The 19,013-nt window shown below is 39.3% G+C and overlaps 1 protein-coding gene across 3 annotated transcripts in view; it reads right to left on the reverse strand.

Moving 5' to 3' along the window:
- The window catches only part of NRP1 (neuropilin 1), a 115,174-nt gene that overhangs the window by 60,786 nt on the left and 35,375 nt on the right, over positions 1-19,013 (reverse strand). For all 3 annotated transcript variants that reach the window (XM_067291878.1, XM_067291879.1, XM_067291877.1), the window contains exons 4-5: positions 7,238-7,419; positions 2,349-2,576 (exon numbers count right to left, since the gene is read on the reverse strand). In XM_067291878.1, coding sequence (XP_067147979.1) covers positions 2,349-2,576; positions 7,238-7,419 — 410 coding nt within the window. The remainder of the gene's footprint in view (positions 1-2,348; positions 2,577-7,237; positions 7,420-19,013) is intronic.

A 19,013-nucleotide genomic window follows, 5' to 3' on the forward strand; every position in this document is an offset into this window, starting at 1 on the left:
GGCAACCATAATATCTAATCTTTTTCAGAACTTACTACTTCCATCTGTATGCAAATTAGATTTATTTTGGCTTCTTTCTCCCTTTTTTGTAAGATTATCTGGATTCTCTCTTTCAGATATCTAGAAGCTTATTTTAATTTCTATCCTCAGTTTCCTGTGTAAACTTTGCTCTTCAGTTGAAATAGTTCTTCTCCCTCCCTAGTATTCATCCTGTGATATATTTATGGAGAAGCAATGACGTCCTCTCTGCCCTTATAGTGCTAAGTTAAGCAAGAGAAAGAAACTTCTGGCTACGGAATCATCCTACAGTGAATCATGTATCAAACATTTTTGTAGGACTGCCACAAGCTCCAACAGTTTGTGTCTAAGGAAACATTTCTTTCTAGTCTACAGAATCAGATGACTATTTACAAATGTGTAAGCGTACTGGATGTCAGGATCAGTTTGGGTTTGGATAGTTTGTGAGGGAACTGGAAAGCTGATAATGCATGTTGTTAATTGTTCTTTGGTATGGCTCAGTCACTTTTCTGAACCAGAAAATTAACACTTTGAAACCCTCTGACACTAATAATAATGCATTTCTTTCTGATAATGTTACACATAAATTGATTGATTGGGTCATTTTTTCACATGTCAGTTTAAATCCAAGTTCTCCAGGAATTTAGCTTGGAAAGATTTGGCTTATATGCAAATAAACCTATTATTAAATGTTCCAGACATCGTTATTGTATTGTTACAATACTGTTTTCCTAACTGAGGAATTAAATACTAAATCATCTTTCTACTACTGTTAAGGCTCTTTCTTCACTATTTACTGGAGTGCTAAAAGAGCCATGATAAACTTATTAAACCTAAAACAAAAGGAAAAACAAACATGTAAAAAATCAGATACCTATTTACTGCAGCATCAATAAAAGCTTTAATTGGAATGACATTGTGGATTAATCTAAGAAAAGAGGCAAGTTCAAATGTGCTATTAAAATATGTTCCTAAAGTTATATGTTTTCATTTAAATGAAATATTAATATAGGATTAGCAGTTTGTAGAAACCACCACTGCTGTTCATAAAAGCAAAGAAAATATCTATTAAAATGGGCTATCACACCAGCGGAAAACTGAAATAGCTGTAATTAGTGCTCGACACAAACGACATGAATCCTGACTTGCTGGATTTTGCTACAAGTTACAAAAGAAAGAAGAAGAACATCTACAAGATGCTTCTCTTTATCAGCTTGCAGCATACATGGAGACACTGAAAAAAGGCATCAAGAGCAATTGGTTTAACATTGCTGCTTCTACAGTCTGAATAGACATTTTGGCACCCTAAAGGTTAGGTACTCGGCTTTAACAGTGCCTCGTGGGCTGGACCCTCAGCCTGTCTAGCCAGAGTCTTTTGAGAAATGCTACACGGCTGCCCTAACTGGAGGGAACTTGGATGTTGCAGACCCATTGCCATACAAGAAAAAGTGGAGAAATCATGTGGCTGTTGCGTGCATCAGTCTCGGTGTAAAATAGGGATAGGAGACTGGGCATTGGGTGAAATGAGGGCTCACTGGCTCCATAGATGTAGCTGGTATCTAGCTATGCACTTAATGAATTTAAACACAAGGTCAAGTGGGGTCAACAACTAAGTGGAAAATTACTGAAACGGCAAAGAATAAGTTCCAGAAGGGTATCCAACTGGCAGCCTGGCATGTGTGCCCAGCTACTCAGTAGAAATTATAAATTAACACATTAAGATAAGACCTTTGGATTTGCTTATACTGCTGTAAGAGGAACCCTGCAGGGCACCTAAGCTAGCTGAATGGCTAACTGCAGGACTGTTCATTGAGCTGGGTAATCACTTAGTGACTATGATTTCAATTGTACAGATGCCACATTTGCTCTGGTAAAGAAATTCTCTGCTTTCACAGCTGGGCTCTAACCTGGTTCCTCCTCAAGCTAGAAGGGTCGTACCTAAAGCCCAGTTTGGGCTAACCTAGTAAACCTAAACCAGGGTGTAGGAAACTACCGGACAACACTCGTGTTGCCTTCAGAAGTCTGGGGACCCTTTATAAGACTTCCACATGTAGTTTATTTTAGCATAGATCCATCACATATTACCTCTAAAAGCAGATTCTTCACCCAAACCAACTGTTCAAAATTAAGCATATTTCATTAAAAAATCATTCACACTGTAATATGCCTTACTGAATGAATTTATAATGTATTTCTCCCATTAATTCAACTCATCTCACATAAATCAAACAAGGACCTCTCTACTATGACATTTAAAAGAATGAGAATATGCCTTCTGCAGCCCACTATAAAGTAACGGCTATGCATATCACAGTCCATTTTTCTCTTACCATCGGGGAATCCATCCCAGATTTCCAATCGGTCATAGCGACAGAACGCTCCCCCTGGAGTATTTGAATCAGGTTCTAGTTCAAAGCTTTCAAATTCCAGTATAATCTCTGACATCTTTGGTGCAAAGATAATATAAGTGCATTCAAGGCTATTGGGATATTTTTCAGGGAACCCAGGAGACTTTATCACTCCACTTGACGAAGTAAAGTTTCTGGAACATTCAGGTCCTGGATGAGAAAGAGAAAAATACCTAAGTTAACACTATACTACTCAGCAAAGTAGTTAGCTGGAATACAAATTTGGTCATATTGTCTTTCTAGCAGCAAAGGTGGCTTTCCAATGAAACACCTCATTTTAATTGCTGTATTAATCACTCAGCCAGCTTGTTCCTATTATTGATAGTCAGGTATTAAAGCACAATTCACATATACTGTGTGATCTCCAATTTTCAATTTGTATGGAACAATATGAAAACTTGTACCAGCTCTAGAAAAAATTATGACAAATACAAAGTCATGTGGGAACAATGAAAATGTAAGCTGCAGAAATCTTGACAGAGCCCTAGAGAAATAATTATAGCCCCTTCAAGCTCAAATCTTTAAATCTTGTGGCTGACAGGCTTTTATTGGTGAAATAGAACATTTTAGGTAAGCGGGTGAGTGAATTCAGTAGAGGGAGTAGTGGTTTCAGATTCCTGGAGCACTGACTCAGTAACTCTGCCAGATGTGACCTATGCCTCCTTGACAAACTAAATGTGAAAGGTAATTCGTACATGTACCAAGGGTGAGTGACTCACTCTGAGTGGTGTTGACACAGGTGCACCAATAAAATGTTGCTGTTAGTGCAGGCATGATAAACTGTGTGATTACAGGCAGTGTTGCTAGAAGTCACCTAATGTCAATGTTGACACACTAACTTTCCCCAATGTCCCCACCACGGCATAATGTGATCCTCCAAACACTGCTCTTGGTCAAGCAGGGAAGTGGCAGTGGAGAAGCAAGGATATGAAAGGCCAGATCACTGGATGTGCCTTTGCGAATGCAGGGGTCTAAAACCAGAGTCCATCTCTTGTTGAAAGATCAAATTTCTCCTTTATTTAGGTTCCTCAGGAATTTTCTCCTTGGATTCCACATCTGCAGGTGTGCTCGGAGCAAGCTGCAGGCACTGCCCACACCTCCTCCCCCTGGGTCAGCTTAGGTACCTCTCTCTCTCTGACTTTCGACACTCCCGATTTAACAGAAAGTGAGTTACAGGATTTGGGGCATTAGTGGATACCAGCTGGCTGGGGAGTTTGGGTAGGATGGCTCAGATGAAGCTCTTCAGACATGGCGTAGAAGAATGATACAGGCAAGAGTTTGGTTGCAACAGGTCTGTGCTGGGCTATGAGTCTGTGTGGCAGCTTTCAATTTAGACGAGGATGCCCAGCTTCCTTAGAGACTGTAGTCAGGAGCCTTAGAGGATTTCCAATGCTTAACACAGTTCATTGATGGAAAAAAAGTCTGGTCTGTTGAATATATGAATACTCTTATTGCACCATAGAAAATGTTTTCCTTGTGAATGTGCCAAACATATTACCCCCCACAGATATGGCCACCTCTCAAGTAAATTCAGTATGCAAGAGAGAGAGATCTGAAGGAATCCAGTCAATTCAGGTATTTTTGTCCTTCAGCAGACACTGATAGGAAATGGTTGAGCTATCAAATTAATATTCAGAACACTTCACGGCATATTTTGGAAGAGGTAGATATTAATGGGTACATAACCTGACCCGTTCCAATTTGGGAAATTGCATTTTGCCTATAATTAAATCTCCCCCTTACACATTAGCCAGATATTTCTCTTCTCTCTCTGTCATTCCCTTATCTCTTTGTCATATTTGGGAGGGTTATATTCTGTTTGCTGCTCCTCACTCCCACCAGTAGCTGCTGTTCCAGGATAAAATAACCTCGGAGTATGCCATTCATAGCATGAAGTGCTCTGTACTCCTCTTGGAATCCAATAATAGATGCAATATAAAATGTAAGCCAGGATCATTACTGTTTTATTAAATACAACCAAACCCTGGCTCTGGGAGCACAGGATTGTTGGACTCCCTATGGTCACCCGTGGCATCTCAATACCACCTTGCTTTGTTTTAAACATGTTCAAGCCAGTTTGGTGCAAGAAACAAAAACTATTTTCAGATGAGTTCCCTCAATAAAATGCCCTCCACAGATTTTGACCCCTTATTAACACTGTGAAGAAACAACAGGAGTTAAATCAGCTCTGAGGCTACAATGAACTGCATGGAGTTCTGGCGTAAAAGAGGCCCATCAGAGTAGATACTTTTGAGACGGAGAAATTGCATGTGTGTGTGTGTATGAAATATAGAAAGAGATAAGCTGGGGAAAGAGGGAGGGCAGGCAAAAGAAGGAGCAAAAGAAAGAGAAAGAGATGATTTTGGAAATCATTTCATTTGCTCTCTGTAGGAGGTGTCACTGAGCCAGAAAATCTTTTGTCTTCCTGTTTGACAATGTCTTTTATTTCGATTTAAACCATTAATTAAGTCCATCTAAGGTTAGGAATATAGAATGTTAATCATCTAGATCCTCTTGTAGTCATGAGGCCATTCATCCATCCTAAGACAGGCTTGCTGCCAGAGCCAAAATGACAAATATTTCAAATGGGCTAAACATTAGGTGATACGGATCTCATGTTTTTAGTCTAGAACTCAGCATCTCCTTCAGTGTCTCTCTGGTTAAGAAGCTGAATGAGAAGTAAAGGCAGCTCCTACTCTCAAACCCATAGTACATTTATCATGGTCCTTACATGTGCCAGTCTCTCCTCACAGTTTCCACTGCATGCAGCCCAGTGAGCATCAGGTTTACAGTTCACCTTAGGATAGAGTAATGCAGCTTTTCTTTTCAAAAACTAAGGATGGCCTCACAGGAATAATTGGCAAAAATATACTGTGTGTTTGAATGCAACTCAGCCTTAGGCTCAGTACCACAGGACCTTGGGACTAGGATCTTTTAATATTTCTTTTCCTATCTGGGAAATGATGAACTAGAATGTGAATGTACTAAAACATGGCATATTAGTCTGGTGTGGGTGTCTTAGCTTCCTCTGCGTAAGAGGGTAAACTGGTCAGCTCTATTTGGTACAGAACTTAAAATGCAAATTTCTAACAGCATATATACGTTAAATCAAAAGTAAAAATGACTGTGTTCCCACAGCAACCATAACTTGTACCCTTTGTGTGCATACGGTATTTTCTAATGCTATACCTGGTGATAACTTTCCTGCCTTAATATACAGTTTATGTGGAATGAACTAAAGTTGCTCTGGGAGCCATAATTTTGAGTTTCCTGACTTCCGTGTGTGTAAAATCACATTCATAATGCCATCTTAACATGGTTAATGTGTATCACTGAGAGATGTAAATGACCACATAAGGAAATAAACACAACATCTCTGTCAAAGCTCTGAGCTGTCACTACACTATTAGAAATAAATAAAAGCTTTTTTCTTGAAAGGGCTCACTTGTTAAAATAGATTATTTCATGGGCCATTCTTCCACTTGTTCTTGCATTTCAGCCTTGGTCTTTATGAAAAATGGTACTGTATATACAAGCACTGAGAAACTTCAGGACACAAGAGTAGCTTCTAAAAGACGCCAATGTAAATAGAGATATTTTTCAGGAAAGCTTGGTATCATTTGGATGTTGAATTCTTTCAAAAAATGTGACCCTGAGGGTCACCAAAAGAATTTCTGGGAGCCAAGAGTGGATTTACAGACAGGGAAGATGGTGAACAAGAGGTCTGTGGCCCCAATTAGCAGTGTGCAGAGCAGCAATAGCATGCAATAGAAAAGAGACTTCACTACTGTGCCCCTCCTCATTAACAGTACAGCTGCCACCAAGTGTGTGTGCTGAACACGGCTGAAAATCCGGCTCTGGTCTGGGTACATGAAAGGGAGCTGAACTGGTCCTGAAAATGTGGCACTGTCTGTGAGTGTTTTGCATTTGAAATTGGGAGTTTTCAACTGCTTTGAAAATATGACCCTAAACATTGATGTTGAAGGCAATATTTGTTTCTAGGAAGTTAAGCTTATTGTCTTTTTATTTATTATCTCGTTTTGGTCCAATATTCTCCAGCTTTAAATATATGAATTATTTATCTCCATCCAGCTATAGGGAAGGTGTATGCCAAAAAAATGATCTCACTTCCACCCTTCTAGCTTTTGACTCAGAGAGTTATCAAAGGGAGGCTGTCTAGAGGTCTGCTCAATCCTGGACTGTCTATCTCGGCTGGACTTTCTCTGCTCAGCATACAGCTATCTGTGCTCACCAGGCTGTACTGAGCCCCTGGCGCAAGCATTCAGCAGGACATGCTTGCAAACAGCATGGGCTTCCCCTCTCCCTTACCTCCCAAACACAATTTGTGAAAGCAGCAGCAATCTGACGCTTCCATCATCTGCTGCCCATGTGTACTCAGGTCCTTTCTGAGCCCACAGCTATCCCTTGGGAATGCAGAGCAAAGCACTAACCAAAATAAGTCAGGGACTCAAAAGGTTACAGTGCTGTTAAGGCAGTAACATTAAATCATACAGTAATTATTATCACAAAGAAAGCAAGCTAATGGTGTTAAGAAGGTCTAAACAAACAGCTGATGAAGACTATCACATTACACCCAGAGAAGTCAATTCTCAGGTGCAGTGGACTCATTGGATCTATAATGATTTACACCCATTGAATACATGCCCCACATTGGAATGACAAGAGCAATGAAACTTTCACCTTCAACCAATTTCTTGCATTCTCCCCATTCCTGACAATTATGGTGAACATTTTGATATAAGTAAAAAAATTACAGGTTATGAACTATATAATAATGAATTGTTTCTCACCTCTTTTGAAAACTTCATAACGGATAGAAAATCCTGCTCCATGAGTTTCATAGTCGGAAACAAATTTAATAAAAAGATATGGTCCTGAAGACACTAAAGGAGGAGGAGCAATTTTTCCACAGTACTTTCCCCATAAGCGTCCTTCAGCATTATCTCCATCAATCACTTCAACATAATCATACCTGGTAGATAAATGGAAGGAAGAAACTTTTAACTTCCAGGAAAGAAGGAGACCTAATTAATTTAGAAACCATAACACAACATAGATAATCAAGAAAAATGCTAGCTTGCTTGGAAAATGCATTATGCTGAAAGATGTAAGCAAAATGAAATAATTAAAATGGACTACATTGTGTCTGTAGACATCATCTGGCAACATGGAACTATTAGGAAGAATGGTGTCCATTATGCTTGCAGACAATGTCAGCTAAAGTAACCAATTAACAAAAAAAAAGGAAATCTCATGAGCACAATTCTGTATTATTAAATTGTGTTCCTTTGTCTGTGTAGTGTTGTTATCAATACATAATGCACAGCATTCTTTTCAAACTGTGAAGTTCTGTTATGAATTCAAAAATGTCTCTTTGGCTGGAGCTCTCTATGAACAATACTTTGATTTCCATATGCTGTCCTCCAAACATATGTCCACAGAATAATAAATAAATCCCTAAACATTAGATTTTGTTCAAACCTCACTACGTTTCAGATCAATGATAGAAAAATCTCTCATTTTCCCTGTTAGTTGGACAAATAGTTTTGAGCAAATCTTGAAAACCACACATCAGTCACAGCACTTGATTTTCCTTGGACAAAAGTTGTTCCATTACAAATCATCTTTGTTTAGGTTTTTGAACCATGCTGCAATATTCATCATACTTGTACAGGGTTTGATTATTGAATAGTCTGGGCTAAATCCTCCTCTGGTTACTTGCTTGAGTCTTCAGGAATTTACAAGAAAAAGTAAAAATGTGCAATAATGATTAGCGGTAAAAGCTTGCCTGGGAGCAACAGTCATGTTAACGTTCCTCAGCTCTGCGACGAGGAATGCCAGCATATAGGGTCCGGTCTCACAGATTTGATTTCGGGAGGAGGAAGGAGTGCCCAGCGGCTTGGTGCACTGAGCCAGCTGAGCGAATACAAATGAGAATGATAGTCAAGGAGAGGCGCAAGCTGCAGGTGCAGAGACAGGTCTGTTTTTAAAGTTTCTTTGCAGATGATTTTACTCAACCCTGGACAAGAAGAAGGACAGACACAACTTGTAGAAAGCGATTCATCTCTTCCTAAAATGCGGTGATGTTCAGAGTTTGGGTTTTGCTGTGGGTCTCTTTCCGACTGCAGTGAAAGGCTTTTCTCTGCTCGTATTTCTTTGTGTTTCAGCCATGCTGCCGTTTTATTTAACAAGTAGCTGTTAGCCAGACAATCTCCTTTACTTTAAATTTTCCTACTACAACTGACATTCAAATGTTGCCATTAATTTGTTTAGACCTTTATTCTACTGTTGTGTTCACTGAAATGTCCTGAGAATATTAATATACAAGGAAGAGCTAATATTGACAGTACAATAAAGTGTATCTGACATTTTTAAAGAGATCAAAGGAAAAAAAAATGTCTTCATGATGACCAATGTCATCTTTAACAACCCTATTCCAAACTGTCTAGGGCACATTACTTATGTTTACATGAAGTCCCATGAGATGAATGCAAAGATGATATCACTAGTTAAAGTGGACGGCTTAAGGCTCTTTAAATTAAAAATGACATTACCTCATCAGTTAAAATTGTATGCCAGCTTTGGTGTATATCAAGTAGAAAATAAAGCTGACGCTGATGGAACTGTAAGCATTAACATATGTGAAATATTGTGTTAACTGCATTTCCTCTTATGTACTTGATTTTTCTAGTAGCAATTGCTCAACTACTTAGCTTCACTGTCCCATTTCAAACTGATGGAAATACAAAGAGGAATTGTTCATTTCTGAGATAATTTTACAGATGCTTTAAGTAGCTGCATTTTTTTTAATTAGATCTCTGTCCTTTCTATAAGTCTTTTATGATTATATATATAAAAGGATCTGAAAGTTGGGAGGGGAGTTGTTAAAAGATCTCAGAATTATTTTTCTTTGGTTTTATGCCTTCCGAAATATGCTTAAGAACATCAGAGCTACGTTCCCCAGAAGACCTGTTGGATATATTCAAGGATGCAGGCTGCTAGTTTTCAGACTTTAGGGAAAAAAATGAGTGTTGAGAGTTTTTAACAAGACAACCTTTCTCCAAATAATTAATGATCCTTAAAGAGAAAGAGTAATTACATAAAACCAGAGCATTTTAAATACTCTGATTCAAAGAATTTTCTTCTAGTTCAAGAGCAGACACTTAAGGTTATTTGTGTGTTTGACACCACCCAAAACTAGTAGGATTCAGACATTTAAGTCCCTTTCAGAATCTGAATGACAGCCTTTGCTCTTGTCTCTGATGTTATTACTTCACCAGTTTCCCTGTCACCATTCACTGCTCAAGCCTCAACAACAACTGAATTTTCAAATGATTATCAAGAAGAACCCTACTTCTGAATTATTAAATGATATAAACAATTTTAATAAAAAATGCTAATCAATTTTTAACATGCCTTTTTAATACTTGTATAAAGGAAAAAACAAGGGTGTGAATTCAGCATTTTTCTTCTGCTACGCTTTGAAAAATAAACAATTATCTATGATCTTACTACATCTCTTTTATACAGCCAAAAAAACATTGACTAGTAAGTACCAATTCTGCTATTATATGAAGAAATATTCTGCAAAAAATATTCAAAGTAAATTCTGTCACTTTCCTGAGTTTCCTCGTCTGTATCTATAGCCTGCCTGCACCTTTCCATTGTCCCTTATAATGACAGAATTGTAATTTACAGTGGTTTTTTTGGCTGCTGTGCAGTTGAAAATGATACAATTTGCTTACTAAAAGGCTGTCTTCTAATGCGTCTTGCAAGTTACAGCTCATACAGACCTACTGAAGATGGGAGGATTTTTTCTATTCTTTTCCTTTTGCTTTGAAAAATTACATATGGTCAGAAAAGAAGCTTAGCTGTGAGACAAGAGGTATGAAGCAAGATTTGAAAAAGGAAAGGTTTAGAGATCAGCCCTACAATCTTCATATTCTACGGATCACATCTTTCACTTGGCAACTAACAAATGGATTTGGATTCTCCCACACTGGCAGCAACATACGATATCTGGACTGCAGTAAATGGGTGTAGTGCCTTTTTATTGGGGAAATCAAATTACTCTGGATTTTACTGGTTTATATTTGAAAACCAAAGTCCTGCTGTCATTTTTGGACTTTTCAAAATCTTACCAGAGACCGTAGTGTATCGCAAACAACTGTTCTCGTAAATAGGAAGTACAGTCACAACTCAAAACTGGAGCTGCTGCCAAGGAAGCTCAGAAAGCAGCTTGCCTCTCCCTCTGGACTTGGTACCAGCTCTCCTCCGTAAGTTTGTCAGGAGAAGGTGCCGTGCCAGGGACACAGTTGGCACGCTGGCACCCCTGCGAGGAGACTGAATGTGTCACCTCCGCAGCGCCCAGACAGCCTTGGCGTGCAGCCCAGAAGGCTGAGTTTGCAAATTCGGATTTCCCACTTGGCAATTTTTTGCTCAGTTACTGCTGCCAATGGTGTGGCAAATATTTCTTGTAATGTTATAGTCCTTTAGGGTTTATGGCACAGAGATGTAAATATAAACATGGCGCTAACCATTAGTTCAAGTTGCAGGTGAAAGAGCCCAGCACGAGTTCATGTGCGAAAATAGGAAAGGCCTGCCCGTAACAGTGGGTAATCAGTGGATATTTCTTGGAGCCCTATGCTAAGGCAACATACCATGCTGCAAAAAACATTCTCTTTTTACTTGCCTGGGTCTCTCTGGATATCCCAGTTCTGTTCCCTTTCTGCTAGTGCTGCAGCAGAGCACTCTGTGGTGCGCGAGGGCTGTACGTGGCTCTCTCGAGTGGAAGCTTGTGGAAAAGCTCTGCAGAGAGCTTGCACTCCCCCCGCTCCTCCCTGCCACTGCCTGAACATGCTATTACTAGACAGTCCTGATTTTATGGTTCAGTAAAACAATGTCTGGGAAAAATCCCCATTGGAATGATGAGTGAATCTAGAATTCCTCTACGAGTTCTCGAAGGAATTGCAAAAAGCTTGTTCTTTTTCTGGAAAGCATTAAGTTATGGCTTCAAGGAGAAGGCCAAGTTATACCTATAAAAGAGGGCACCGGGCAATGAAAAACATAAAAAGCTGCAAGATACTGATTTTGGTGAATTCTTCATTTCCAGTTTCTAGTAGGTGATTACAGTGCTTATGTCTGTTTTGAGTTCTGAATATGCTGGTGACCCCTGAAATGCACCACAGCATGCTATATATAAAGTGAAACTGCTCCAAAGCATTGCCTGCTGCTGAAGTCAGCCACTGTACCAAGGCATGCTCAGCTTCTACAGATTTTCCTGTTATTGAGGCAGCAAGATCTTATGCCTTGAATGTTCACTGCATTCCTTTCCAGGACACAGCAGAACACAACTGAAATCTAAATATCTGCCATTTTATATCACAAAACAATCAGTGAAACCTACACAGCTATAATTCACATCTGAACATGCCATATTTTTCTGCAGCCAACTGTTGCATGCATCTGTAGGCTGGTTATGGGTATTTTGGTTATTCAGCTGCTAAGAGCTGGAAAGAGTTTGCACCTCTCTGTTTTTCTCACCTCTCCAATTCCACTTCCACCAGGCTGCTAAGTCTCTCCCTGCTACGATTATCCACCCTGCTCTGACTATCTGTGGTTCTGAGAATTTGTTTCTTGGTATGTCTGTTTCTTTCGCCTGGACATAAAGAATTTTTTTATTCCTCGCACAGCTCCATTTTAGCTGAACAGAAGGCACTGCAACAGGAAATTTAAACAAAGAGTTTCAAGTTGTTCTGCACTGTGGATTTGTGCCCCATTAGCGAGTGATGGTTAGCAGTATGGGATTTACTGCAGCACTTGTGACACAAGGCAATTTGTATCCCAGAGCTAAGAGCTTAAGAACTGCAGGCACTCAAGGGATACCAACCTTAATCCCAGTTTACTAGCAACAAGAAAAACAAGTACATGCTGTTAAAAAAAAATTAAGCATAACCCCAGATAGGTTGCTTTTCTGCCCTTAACCTCAGCGTCTGTCAGATTTTTCTCCCTCAGAGCCTTCACACAGCCTGGCTGCTCTCTGGAGACTCCTGTTTCCCGGACTGGTTGCCCATCCCATGGGTTTTGGAAGGGGCAGCAGCCTCCCCCGTGGTACCCACCAGGCTCCCCAGGCGGAGGGCACTCTCAGAGTGGTGTCCACCGGAGGGGATATACTGCCTCTCACGCCAGCCACAGGGGCATGCCTGGCACGCAGCCCCCCGAGGGGCCAAGGGCCTACTGCAGCTGAAAGCACACTTTGATGGTGATTAAGACAGCACATGGCCCTCAGAGGATCCTGGGTGCCTGCTGTAGCTGGTACAAACCACCAGTCCAAAGGGGGACATAAGAATTCCCTGAGCACCGAATAGCTTGGGAATTGCAGGGAAAAAAAGATTTAATTGCTTTTTTAGCCCCTTCCACTGGGATGCAAGGTGTGTGTGGTGTCACGTTGTCCTGCATGACAAATTCCTGCCTAGCTGCTCATTCCCAACACCCACCTCTGTCTTCCCAACGGAGGTCTCAGCCTCCTCCATCCTCTCAGATCAATCGTTTGGGTGGATGTGCCTTTGACAGGATGAGAGAAGTCACCAATTTTTTTATGTTTTTTTTCTCTTTTTAAAATCTATTAAAACACCCTGCAGAACATTTCTCAGAGCATGGACACTCACGCAGCTGAACAGGCCCCGCAGAGGCAGCGTAATCTCCACGAGAAGAACAGAGGTGGGAAGGAGCGCCTACGGCAGGAACCCGTCACGCTGGTTCTGCTTGGGCCGGATATGCGGGGAATCAAGCGCCCTCAGAGAGACAGCGTATCATCTGAACCCCACAGTCCTCTAAGGTGATGGATATTTAATTAAGTAATTTGCAATTGATTAATGATTTGTAGCTTATTGAAATCCCTGTCAGTCTGGGGGTCTTTTGTTTCCGTTAGTCTTTTGCGAGTCAGAAGCTGGTGTTTTTATGGCCTTCACCCAGGGCCAAAACTCACTGAAGTTACTCATACAAAGGTCCTGTCAACCTAAGAGATTTCTGGGAATAAGGCCATTGGGATTTGGCCACTGTTCAGTAATTTACTAATGCCATTAGTGGGTCTCCATTAAGAATGAACTAGTGAGGGTCTATTTTAGTACGAAGACAAGGCTGTAGTGAAAGAGAGAAAAGATGTAACAAAGACATTGAAGAAGATCTACAGTTACTCACTGTAACCAGTTGATTGTGACTAATGCTAGCAACAGTTTTGTTATTACACTGGTTTCTGGAATTGTCTAATACTTCACGATTTGATCTTTCATTTAAAAACTAAGCTTTTAATTCTCTGCAAGGTAGAGAAAATTGAAATGCAACGTACCTTGACCAAAGGTAAAAGTGCAAAACTGAGAAGTAATAAAAATAATCACTACTATTTAAAAATCTGATTATTCTTTATCTTATCACATGCTTCTGGTCATTTGGCCTGTGGGTTTTGAATATCGGGGACTGGCAGAACTGAAGATCTAAACTAAACAAGCAAGATTATATCTGCACTTTTATCTATACTGCTCCACTGAGAACAGTAGACAGATCTTTAGCTGCTGCAAATGAGATTAGCCCCTTTATGTCAATGGATCTAAGCCAGTTTACACTGATAAATGGGGTGAGTGATGACAGAATATTTTTCCTTGTATTTACTTAGTCCTGTTCTATTTACATCAAATAAAACCTGGAAAATTCTTCAACAGAAATGTGAACATCAGGATTCACCCCAGGAATGAATGTAATAATGTCATGCACAAAATGAGGAAGAATCAGAAGCTGTGCACCAGGTTTTGCCATTTAAGTATTTCAATGTCCTATGGGAAGTAAAAGCAAAATTCATCTGCTAAGTTATTCAGCATATCTGTCTGCAAAAAACATTTTACCAATGAGAAGATTTAATCTTGAAGTTAGGGCAAACTCCAATGATTTCATTGTTTGCCAGGTAGTGCAATAAATTATAATATAATGATCCTAGTAAATAAAAATGAAAACCTTTTCTGGGAAGAAACTATCAATTTTAAGCCTCTTTAGTGGGGAACTTCAGTTCATAACTTTCTGGCATAGAAAAATGCTATCTTTTCATGGAAAAAGGTTTCTGTCTGTCAAGTAAGACAAATTTACAAATCCACATCTTGCACTTTAAGTGGGGGAAAAAGAAACACTTAGCAGTTTAAAGACTTCAGAGACGATGGAGCTTTCTAATGTCAAACTGGTGAAGTTTAGTATTTATAGGAAATTCACATGCCTCTAATTACTCTAAACTCAGTTCCCAAGTAAAATATGCCATCTGGAAGATATTAGAGTCATTTACAACTTGTTCACCTCCCTATTTCACTGCAAAATCTTACCTCTTGCCAACTTTCCAGTGTTCTTCACAAAATAAAATGCAGTCTAATTTTTACTCATTGTTTCATAGTTACTTTATCTACCTTGAGCAAGTTAAATGCTTAAGAAACTGGGAAAAAATCCATTTCTTTCTTTTTAACTAATTTTCTTATCGCTCTCTATACTTCCAGTTTTACATTTTATATATATATATATATATGTAATATTTCAGGTATGAGGGCTACACCTTACTTTGGTGTTAAACCACTGAGGAGACATAGTTAGATCTGGAAGATACTGTGAATGATAAGATAGAGAGAGAAGATAGCATGGATGGTCATCTTGCATATGAGTAGGCTCTTGCAAGCCAAAAAATTTATTTCCAAAATTCATTAAAAAACAGTTCAGAAAAACTCAATTATATAGCTTTGTTTTTGTTTTTTTGACCTCCCCAGAGAGGTCCATCAATCAGAAAACTTCTCGTTAGCTGAGCAACTTCATCCAAGTATGCGAATCTGTTTATAAGTGAAGCTTTGCAACATTCCTCTGAGTAAAGTTGTCATTCTCATTGTGCATCTGTGCACAGACCGAACACCAACAGTCTTCCAGAAATTCTACAAACAGCCAGGAACAAAATCTGGAGAGCCAGATAAAAAGTGCTTTAAATGGAAGAGCCTGATCCAGCTCTTCCTGAAATAATGGAAAGATTCCTAGCAGCTTCTATGGGTTTCAAATAAAACGCCGTAACAGCGGCTTGAAACTTGGAAGTTTTCTTAAGCCAAAGAACGACTGTGAGAAGGGGCTGCAAAGTCTCACGCAATACAGTTGTTAAAAATCAAATACATTTGTGTGATTTTTGTAAGAGAACTAGACTTACACACAGAGATACTCGTGCATACACATGCACTCCTGCTGCTGCAAGGAGTCAGACACTCTGTATGCCACTATATCCATTAAGCATTGTTTTTATGTGCCTAACTAGTTTAATGATTTGTGGTTGGATTAGTGCTGTTAGAATGTACTGCCGAATTCACTAAAAAGCTGTCTTAATTGGTAAGTTATGGAACCTCCAGCTTTGCATCCCTGAATACCTAAAGAACAGAGAACAGGCTGCACCGAGCCAAGATCGGAATCTTTTGTAATTTCTTTTTCTTTCCCTGAAAACAGAAAAAGAATCCTTTAAAGTGATGGCAACCTTATAGCACTCCATTCGGGAGTTTTGAACTCCTGATTAATTTGTAATTATCCTGTTGGGATCTATGTGATATATTAATCATAACCTTAGGAACTTGACTTTTAAAAGTATTAGATAGACATTAGCTTTTCACAGAAACTGTGAAAGTTCAGAACATGAAATAAGTTCCACGCTTTTGAAACTCAAATATTTGACCCCTGTGGGCTGTCTATAGCCTCTCTGAGCAACACCCATAATTAATGAAACTAAAAGAGGCTAAAGGAGAAAGGAAATTGCAGACATACATATCAGCTTTAGAACAGAAGTTATGCAATTTTCTTCCATGACAACCATGTTCTGAAGCTCTGTCAATGTAGTAAAATGATGGGTATTTATTCAGTTATTTCCATTTAGGAACTATATTAAGAGAGTATTAATGATGCAGTGTTAGGCATTCAAAACTCAACATCGTTCCCTCTGTCCTGATTATTGCATCACATTCCTTTTGGGCAGACCACTGGCCAAGTGAAAAATCTACTGTGTCTTCATATACATATCACATTGATATAAATGATTCCTATGCATTTTCTTGCCTAAAAGATGTGACACATGTAAATGAGTGCATTGATTTTTGCTGAAACTGTATCTAAAAACCATATGTAATCACACAACTAGTCTATAGTATAATGCATACTTACAAAGAAGCAGAGTTTTTGGAGAACATATAACCTCACTGCTGACATTTTTGACTTGTAAGTGCTTAATCATGTACACATATTAAAGCTTTTTCTGTTCTTTTATGAGGAGACACAGACTTTCTTAAGTTATCATCAAAGAAAAGTTTGAATTATAAAAAGAAGATCAAAAATTTCAAGGCCTCGCTGGCTTGGAAACAAAGTCTCCTAGCGTGTTCGAAAAGTGTGGAATTATTAGCTAAATATTATCATAATGCTGAGAAGATCTTCAGCAGTCTGTTGTAAAACTTGAGAGATGAAAACCATCCCTCCTTACTTCTTTCATATAATATAAACTTGGAAAAAGAAAGCGTCTGGCCAGAGCACCTAGAAGCCCTCTCTGGCACCCAAGGCACCGAGCTGACTAAGAAGCATTTGTAGTTCGGAGGCAGCGCACTGACATACATGCCTGCGTGTTTGCTGGCAGGCCGGTATCTCTGCACAGAATCACCTGGCTGTGTACGCTGCCATTTCAGCAAACAGCCCCGAAGCAGCATGAGTAATATGCATAGACGCAACTTTCAAGAAGCCACGGCTTTGTGGCATATAAGTGATATTTCACAAGAGCAGGGCAAGGAGGGTGCTTCCAAATTTTGGGCTTCTATTGCCAGTAAGTGTGGCTGAAGAGCTGCCTGAAAAAGTCCCACGGTTCTCCTTCTTCTATTTTGTAATGGGAACACGCGTATACATGTATGTCTGCTTGTCTGTGTGTGTATATATTTGTATTCTTTATACTAAAAAAGACGTGAATCATTTTAGCTCAGTCTTTTCAAAGAAGTACATTCCCAAGCAGAGAACAAGCTTGGGAAACTTTCAGCCTGAAAGATGTTACATTCAAAACGACTAAAACAAATGGGAACAGGGAATTAGAGTGGAAAGCGTTATGCAAACTCAACTATAGTAACTGCTACCAATTCTTATCTATCAATATGTTGGGCAATCTCAGTATAAACCTTATGAATAAAACCCCTATCGATAACTTAGTGTGTATCCTCATAGCTGTACTTGGTTTTGCATGCATCAGAGTGTCAGTCCAGCATGTTAGAACAGCCCTCCCCATAAGTTAATGCTCTTGAAATCTACACTGAGAAATTCAATAGCATCCTCAACATCATTTTCTTATAAAGTACGTGGATACTTAACATTTATTATAAACAGATCGCTATTTCTCTTAAGCTCAGTTTAGTACAAAATTACAGTACATTGTGCTTGTAATGGAGCTCACAGTTAAATTGTACCCATTTGAAACATCAGTATATAAAAGTTTGTCCCATTGAGCAATTTATTACCATTTTATTGCATCATTGAACTAAAAAGTATATTTAACTTCAGTAAATGTAATTCTGTTATGATAAAATATACCAAAGATGTTTAAAGTTGCTAAGCCTGAAGTTAGTTCATTTATAACCTGTGTCACAGAGAATGTCACAGTTTTTATGAGTTTTGTGACCTTATGATTTATATAGGCCTTGAGAAATAACTATGTGTTTAGAATGGAGGAAAACAGTGGCCAATAAACATTCCCAGTAGCCTAAAACCAGGAACAGCTTGTTAGCTGAGGTCAGCTATATGACCCAGAGCGTAGTGAAACTGCATTGTTATGGCTGGAGCATGGGGCAATTCAGGCATGCAAAAAACCACCCCAGTGATCCACCTCTCATAAAAAAGTCTTTCTTAGAAACAGAGGCATGTGATAATGACTTACAGAAAGGAAAACATACACAGCAGATCAGCATCATCCCTGGTATAAATTTACAGGGTTTAGTGGAGTTGCATCAGAGGTGGATTGGCCTAAGCTATTTTAAAACAAAAAAGTTTAAAACTTGCCAGAATTCAGAAGTGTCACCTAAGGAATTTTGCATAGCTTTCTTCTGATACTAAATGCTTATTTGTGAAGGCAAGCAGAATAACGAACATACACACAACACAAACTCACATACACAGCTCATGGACTTCAATAATTGAGACCATACTGCATAAATACACCAGCTTAAATCACCAGTGGGAGTTGCACATATGTCAAGGAAGAATTCATTAGATGGGACAGAGTTTGTCTTTCTTTCCCCTTCCTTTTCCTCCCTCCCCAGTGTAACTGCTTGGGATATACTCTCTTAAATCTGCTGAGCATTTGGATCTATATTCAGGGAAAGTCAAATCCTGTTTGGAGTTGCAGGGCTGTGAGATGACTCCTGCCTTTGGAATCAGTGCAATGCAAAACCTAATTCAGGACTAACACATGCACATATTGCTGCTTTGGAGGACAACAGTAATGTTCTCCTGGAAACACTCTCTCCATCCTTGTCCTGACTGCTTCTAGGT

The sequence above is a fragment of the Apteryx mantelli genome, chromosome 2, assembly GCF_036417845.1.
Source record: "Apteryx mantelli isolate bAptMan1 chromosome 2, bAptMan1.hap1, whole genome shotgun sequence".
In the NCBI taxonomy this organism is placed as follows: Eukaryota; Metazoa; Chordata; class Aves; order Apterygiformes; family Apterygidae; genus Apteryx; species Apteryx mantelli.